General features: G+C 41.2%; 1 protein-coding gene across 3 annotated transcripts in view; it reads left to right on the forward strand.

Moving 5' to 3' along the window:
- The window catches only part of LOC109916756 (regulating synaptic membrane exocytosis protein 2-like), a 913938-nt gene that overhangs the window by 686926 nt on the left and 218755 nt on the right, over window positions 1-8257 (forward strand). The window contains exon 30 of one of the 3 annotated variants that reach the window (XM_048595802.1): window positions 4567-4576. The exons of the other annotated variants lie outside the window; for them this stretch is intronic. Within the exon in view, the coding sequence (XP_048451759.1) occupies window positions 4567-4576 (10 nt within the window). The remainder of the gene's footprint in view (window positions 1-4566; window positions 4577-8257) is intronic. 3 annotated transcript variants of the gene reach the window in all.

Here is an 8257-nt window from a genome sequence, read left to right on the forward strand (position 1 = left end):
AGCTCTACACCTTGTTATCTCAGATTCTCCAGCATCTGCAGTTCCTACTATCTCTGACCTGTGTGATTATTTGTATGTGGTTTTTTTTTTGCTGGAAGATGGGCAGAATTGGCAGCTCAAAATTCCTGGTTACAAGATATTCAGATGAAATAGAGAAAGAAAAGAAGGGGGTTATAATATTGATCAAGGGAATTTAAAGCAGTGAAGTGGATATTGTAGAGTTTTACAGCACACATAGAGGACTGGACCATTCTGTCTTTGCCTCTCATGAAGCACCTATCTACTCTTGTCTCCCTTTCTAATACTTGACATGTAGACTTATATGCTTTGGTGTTTCAAGTGATCAGCTAAATACGTGTTCTCACCTCGACCACCTTTTCAGACATTGAGCTCCAGATACCCACCACTCTTTGAACACCTCAATCGGATCCTCAATGCCTCAGCCTTCTGAGGAAAGCAACCCCAGCGTCTGTAGTCTCTCTTCTTCCCTTCGTAGCTGAAATGTTTGAGACCAGGCAATATTCCTCAAGCTGCAAGGTGACCACCTCCTGAAACACATTATTGATGAACCACTCAGCCTCATGAATCTTGCCTGCACCATCTCTCATTACATCCTTCCCATAGTGTAGCAACCAGAACTTCATACAGTACTCCAGCTGTGGCCTAACCAACATTATATACAGCCCCATCATAACTGCCTTGTATTCAATGCCTCAACTAATAATGACAAGTGTCCCATATGCCTTCTTAACTTACTTATCCACCTGTCCTGCTGCCTTCAAAGATGTAAGGACATACACATCCTCTGAACTTCTGTGCTTCTTAGGGCCCTACCATTCAATATGTACTCCCTTAGCTTGTTTGGTCCTCCTACATTACCTCAGACTAATACTTCCACTGTTTTGTTTTTGGGTGCTTGGACGTCTTCATGTCTGAAACCAGAAGTCAATGCGATGGAAATTGGCATGCATGGAACCTTGAAGGAAACTCAGAGCAGCAATGCAGCTGAGGGGAAATGTTACTTCCCTCAGATACTGAGGACTCAATTTGGCAGAGTTTCTAAAGGAGTATAGAAAGTGCAGAGAAGTAGCTTAAGAAGGAAATCAGGAAAACAATGAAGAGTGCATAAGAAAACCCAAAGGAGTATCTTAAATGTATGAAAGCCAAGAAAATAACTATGGATAAAGTAGGGCCCGTTGGAGATCATAGAGGTAATCTGTGTCTGGACCCAGAAAACGTAGACAAAGTCATCAATGAATATTTTGTTAAATCTTCACAATAGAAAAGGACAACACCGGTATAGACTGTGAAATATTAGAAGGAATTGAGACGGAGAGAGAGGAAGCACTATTGGATTTAGTAGTCTTCAAAGTGGCAGGCCCCTGAGATGTGTTCAAGCTGTTGAAGTCGTCAAGCGAGGAGATATCAGAGATCCTGGCAATAATTTTCAAATCTTCTCTGGCCAAAGGTGAGGTGTCAGATGTCTGGAGGACTGCTATTGTCATGTTATTAAAACAGGAGGAGGGATAGATCAAGAAATTACAGGCCAATCAGTCTAACTTTGGTTGGAAAAGATATTATAAAGAATTCTGAGGGTTAGAATGTATTTGCACATGGATTAATCAGGATGGTCAGCATGGACTTGTTAACAGTGATACATAGAAAGTAGGAGAAGTAGACCATTCAACCCTTCAAGCCTGCATCACCATTCAACATGATCATGATTGATCTTCCAATTCAATCCCTGTTTCTACTTTCTCCCCATACCCTTTGATCCCTTTAGCCCTGAGATTACATTTAACTCCTTAAAAAGATTCAATGTTTTAGCCTCAACTGCTTCCTGTTGCAGAGAACTTCTCTCTAGGTGAAGAAATTTCTCCTCATCTTCATCCTAAATGGCCTATCCCATATTCTTAGACTGCAAAGGGAAGGTTATGTTTGGCAAATTTGATTCAGTTTTTTGAGGAGTGACCAGGAGTGTTGATGAGGGTAATGCATTTGCATGGGCTTTATGCAGGCTTTTGATACGGTCCCTTTAGGCCAGTTTGTTCAGGAAAATAAGAGCTCATGGGGTCCAAGGCAAAGTGACACATTGAATCCATAATTGGCTAAGAAGTAGCAAGCAGAGGGTCATAGTTGATGAGTGTTTCTATGATGCCCTGCATGGCTCATGTTAGGTGTTTGCTGTTTGTGGCCTACTTTTTTTTGTGCTTAAATGTAGGGTGTATGATCAAGAGGTTTGTGCATGACACAGAAATTGATAGGGTGATAAATTGTGAGGAGGATAGCTGTAGACTGCATGTTGATATATTTCAGTGTACTGGTCAGGTGGCCAGAGCAGTGGCAAATGGAATTTAACCCAGAAATATGAAAGGTAATGCACATGCGGTGGACTAGCAAGGCAAGGAATTACACAAGGGATAGTAGGACCCTGGAAAGTATTGAAGATCAGAGGGACTTTGTCCACAGATCTCTGAAGGTAGTAGGACAAGTGGATAGGGTGGTTAAGAAGACAGATTATCTTTATCAGCTGAGGCAAGTCGGTTATGCAGGAATTGTATATAATGCACTTACGCCCAAACTGAAGTACTACACGCAGTTCTGGTCACCACATTATTGGAAAGATGTGATTACAGTAGAACAGGTACAAAGGAAATTCACTAGGATGCAGCATGGGATGGACTGTCTGAGTATGAGGGAAGATTGGATAGACTGGAGTTGTTTTCCTTTGAGCAGTGAAGGTTGAGCGGGGACCTGATAGAGGGCATTGTCCATGGTTTGGACACTTCAACTAGTTTATAAGTAAACTCATTTTACTCAAATAGTATATCTGTGAGACAAACAAAAGCATAATAGTAAACTTGCAAATTAATGCAGTTTTATTGATAAAATACAGTAGTTGCAAAAAGCAGCATATGGCTGAATATTATCTAAAACCCTGCTCGTTCACAATAAAACTCCTGATTCTCATGATAATTACTCCCCCAGTCACAACATTAAGTGTTTGTGAAATTCTTATCTAACCTACTATTGGCTCTCAGACTAGGACCAGGTAATACTCTTGCAGTTAAACTTGGCAAGGCTGTGCAGTTGGCTGTCTCCCTCCCTCCCTCCCTCCCTTCCTCTCGGTCTCTCTCACGCTCTCTCTGTCGCTCTTCACCATCGCCACCCCCCCAACCCCACCCCTGCCTCTCCCTCTTCCTCTCCCCAAGTGGTCAGAGCACTGCTGCTGGACCAGGTTGAATCTTCACTGAGGGAATGGCCACCAAGTGTGCCTTCCCTGCTGAGTTAAAAACTGAAAGAACCACGGGTGCCATAAACCAGAGACAAAAATAGAAATTGCTGGAAAAAGCTTGGCAGGTCTGGCAGAATCTGTGGAGAGAAATCAGAGTTAACATTTCAACCCTTGCTGCCAGACTTGCTGAGCTTTTCCAGCAATTTCTATTTTTGGCCCTTCCCTGCTGCATCCTTCCAGTGTGTTTTCTGGCACTCAACCAATTGCTCTTCCAGGTGACGGTATCCAATAGGATCCCCGATGCCATATATGGAAGATGCTGGGGCTGCCCTCAGCATCCATCCCCTGAAATTTCAAGGACACTTCCCCCCCGTCTATACACGGTCGTGGCAGAAACCCAGGACTGTTGGGTGTGTAGTCCAATAAATAAGCCACTCTTGTTCCATGGTAAATCCGGGCTTGTCCTTGCCTGCCTTTGTCTTGAACAGATCCTTTGTGCTTGACCGGTTCTGAAAGTCCTATCAGACCAGCTGCACTAAGTTTTCTGGTTTTGGGCCTAGCTTTCAGGTCCTGGGCTGTCCAGCCACGAGGGGCAATGATAGCGTGTAGAGGAAGGCACTTATTCCACTTTTAGTAGAGGGGTCAATAATCAGGGGGCACAGATTTAAGATAAGAGGTGGAAGGATAAGAGGAGTGTTAGGGAGAAATTCTTTTACTCAGAGGGTGGTAGATGTCTGCAACTCGTTGCCTGAAAGGGTGGTGGGATTCTGGAACTCACCCTTCTGAAAGGATACTTGAGTCAGAAACTGTCATAACATTTAAGCAGTATTTAGATATTCACTTGTGTTGCCATAGTCTCCAGGAAAATGGAATTGGCATCATCAGAGTTTTGTTGAAGGCGCAGACACAATGGGTCAAATGGTATCCTTCTATGGTGTAAAGATCTATGGGTTAGGTGCTCCTCAAGGTTGGAACAAGTGTAATTGAGTTGCCACTTTATAAAGGACCTTGCCCCTTCAGCAAGCTTATAGCTATTTCATTCTTGTCCACTGGTCTGTCTAAGGCCACTTTCCACTGTCTTACGAGATTCTGTGTTTGTCTCTGAGCCATCCTGTAGCATACAGGGAGAGATGGTATCTGAGCTAAAAGCAATGAATGTGAGTTTGTATGATGGTGTTTCTGTATTATTACGATGTTCTCGTTCAGCCACCTATTCCTCCATTGTCACTGCCAGCTAAGTGACAATTCTTGAGCATCTGAAAGAAGGCATGCCAAGAGGGTAAGGTTGTAGTGAGGAGTAGGATTAGGAAGCAGGAGAGGTGCTTGCTTAGATAGTTTACAGTTTATAAGTCAGAAGAGATTGTGGGATGAGGAAAAAGGTGGGTATGAGAAAAAGGATAAGGTATGAGCCCTGCTGACTTCTTCAAAGTTGGTTACAGTCATGGCCATTCCACAGTGAAGACTATTTTCTCCATTTAGGTAAGGACATAATCCCATGCCTGTTGTCTTTGGTGTGTACAATCTTGTCTTGCAATAAAGTTGAGGTTTGTCAGTGAGTTAGGTTCATTTGCTTAGTTGTCATAATTTCTATACCACCAGCTATCAATTATGAGGTGTGGGTATGAGGCACTCAGCTGCACCGGTTATGTCTGTTCAAGGTGAAGCTAAGAATGAGTTGAGTGATGTGTGTCATAGTTGACATGGTAGGTGAGTGAAGGGCTGCCAGTAAGCTGAGGAGTGTGAAAGGCTCGTTGTTCATTTATCAGGAGATGAAACTTGAAGATGGATTCGTTACCCAATCATTCAGGCAAGGCCATCAGACTGGCTACACTTCATCAGTGCCGAAAGCTGTGTGCTCACTTTCAGTCAAGCTGTTCAGATGTGTTATCTGGAGGAAGTGCGACTTGAACTTGGCCTTCTGGCTTAGAGGTAGGACCACTACCACTATGCCACAAGAGCCCTGGAAAGAAAAGACATACAAAAAAAATTATACATGTACATAGATATCAGAAAATCATATATCTTGGGATATATCAAAGGATTTTGCTAACAACTAATTAATGGTGAAAGCCACTGCAACATAAAATGTTGCCAAGCAAATCACAAATCAAGGCAGCCATTTGTGTGTGGCAAGATTTCATAAGAGAACGGGAAGAGAGTGGTCAATTAACCTATTTAGCTTTATGAAAATCTTATTTTAAAAAATCCTTAGCAGTACTACTTTTGTTATCCCAACATCAGTAAACTGAAAGAAGCCCTTGAAACTTGACAAGCCACTTCACCTCTCATTTGTTAGGCGGTCAATGGGATGTAAACAATGTACTTGGCTTACTAACACATCGCTGATGGCTTTTATTTATCCTGGACATAAAGCAGACTGCAAGAGAAGACCTGTTGAGAGATTGTTGTCTAATAAATTGAAAGGGAATTTCAAAGGATTATTTTTAGCTGCATATTTCCCTTGAGGACAGCATATTTTGTGGAGAAGCAAAATACGCCAAGTTAAAAAAGAGACTACAGCTTCTATCACAAATATAAATAGAAACTGGAATGTAAGTCAAGAAGTTGCTTTTATTCTTCAAGGTTTCAATTTAAAAACTAGTAACTACTCTTGTGCCTGTTTAACTGCAAGTTTCAGCCAATTTGTTTTATTGGTGTATAATGGGTGGAGTTAATAGGAGAATAATACATTTAATTGGTAGCGAATTAAGTGCAATGTAATTTTAAAATATCATGTTTATTCTTTATATACCCAGCAGAGGGAGTAAAGCAACGAGTATTAGACGAAAGAAATGTTCAGGAACTGTTCGTGAGGGTGGTGCTTAAAATATCTCTGCTTATGGAGCTGCTCTCTTTAATCATACTCCCGGTCGGTGTCTCACTTCCATTTTTGCATTTTTTTTTAAATCATAGGAACAAGGTTTTCACTCATGCATCATAATTTCTCAGAATTAAAAACCAAAGTAGCTACATCAGGCTACATTAGCGTTTATTCACCTTTCACTGAGTTGGATAAGGGTCAAGAATACTCACAAAATCTTTGAATATGAGAAAACTATCAACATAATATTGGAATAGTAATTGATAATTATTACTATTAAAATTGATCTCCTTAGTTAGTGTATTGACTGGATAATGCATTTTACTTCCATTTTCTTTAAGACCTCCTTTAGTATCAGAGAATTATCTTTTCACTTATTAAGTTGGTTAGCATTACTCTTCATAGTTTAACATATTACATAATTCTTGTAATATAAAAGTAGTCTTTGCAGTTAGTTCGCACAGTCCCAGTCCAATGACCATGGCTGACACATTCCTATTGCCAGATTCTGATCCTTACGCACTCCACATAATTTTCCTTCTAATGTCGAGATAAATTTAAATCTCAGTCATACTCAATAATTGTAAAAATCTATCTGGTTCACTGATGTTCTTCAAGAAGGAAGTCTGCTGACCTCACCTGGTCTGGCCTACATGTCACTCCAGAACCATAGCTACGAGGTTTACTCTTAGCTGTGCTCTGAAATGTCCTAGAAAATCACTCAGTTGTATCAAAAAAGAAATGAAACCCCAGATGGACTACCTGGCATTGACCTTGCAAAGTCCTCCTTACCAACATCTGAGGGCTAGTGCAAAAATTAGGAGAGCTGTGTCACAGACTTGTCAAACAACAGCCTGACAAAATCATACTCTCAGAATCATATCTTACAGACAATGTCCCAGATATAGCCATCACCATCCCTGGCAGAGCAGATGAACTGAATGGCCTATTCATGTCTCTATGTTCCTAAAGGCAAAGCCTATATGGGTTGCTTTTTTTAAGAAATATTTTGTCAGATTTTTCCAATGGATTTTAAGTTTTTATTTTTGGTTTCTCTTATTCAAGTGAATGTTTGTGCAGAATGAACACAGCCAGTATTGTTTGCAGAGCCTCCTGTATGGAAACAGTAATTTTATTATTCTTTTCTGCAATGTGAACATTACTGGCAAGTTCGACATTTGTTCTCCATCCATAATAGGTGACAGTGAACCATCTCCTGAACCATAGCAAACTCTTTGGTGTAGTAAAGCCTCAATTCTTTTAGGGAGGGAGTTCCAAGTTTTTGAAACACCAACAGTGAAGGAATGACAATTTATTTCCAAGTCAGAATGGTGAGACGAGAATTGCATGTGAAGGTGTCTACCATGCATCTACTGCTATAGCCTTACGAAGTGATAGGACTAGTGACATCTGAAAGTGCTGTGGAAAGAGTTTGGGTGAGTTACAGCAGTGCATCTTTTAGATGTTGCACACCACTGCCATTGCATGGAGGTATTGTGAAAAGGTGAATTACTCACTGCATAATTCCCAGTCTTGACTTGCTTTGTAGCTGCAGTATTTATATGGCGCACTGTAATGCCCAAGATATTAATGGTTGGGGACTCTAATGGTAAAGTCGTTAAATGTCAAGAGGAGATGGTTAGAATTTTTCCTATTGGATATGGTCATTGCCTGGTATTTTGTGTGGCATGAAAGTTACTTCACAAATGTCTACCCAAGCCTGGATGGGAGCACAGACTGCTTCAGTATCAGAGGAAACATGAATGCTGATGACCATTGTGGAAATCATCAATGAACATCCTCGCTTCTGACCTTAGGATAGGGGGAAGGACATTGATGAAGCAACTGAAAATTGTTAGACCTAGAGCACTACCTATCCAGCACATACATCTTCCTTTTTGGTAGATATGACTGCAACTAGTGGAGAATTTTCCCCATGATTTCCATTGACTTCAGTTTTGCTGGAGCTACTTGATGCCATAGTCGATCAAGTGTAACCTTGATGTCAAAGGCAGCCAGTGCCACTTTAGCTTTTGCATTCAGGTCTTTTTTCCCATGTTTGGGTCAAGACTGTTATGAGTTCTGAAGATGGGAACCCAGCAGAACTCAAGTTGCATGTCAGTGAGGAACTTTGTCAATTCATAGAATCCCTTAGGTGACCTTAGGAGGAGGCCAAGATGGACATCCACTTAATACTTTGG

Source organism: Rhincodon typus, chromosome 4 (assembly GCF_021869965.1).
Source record: "Rhincodon typus isolate 14 chromosome 4, sRhiTyp1.1, whole genome shotgun sequence".
Classification (NCBI taxonomy): Eukaryota; Metazoa; Chordata; class Chondrichthyes; order Orectolobiformes; family Rhincodontidae; genus Rhincodon; species Rhincodon typus.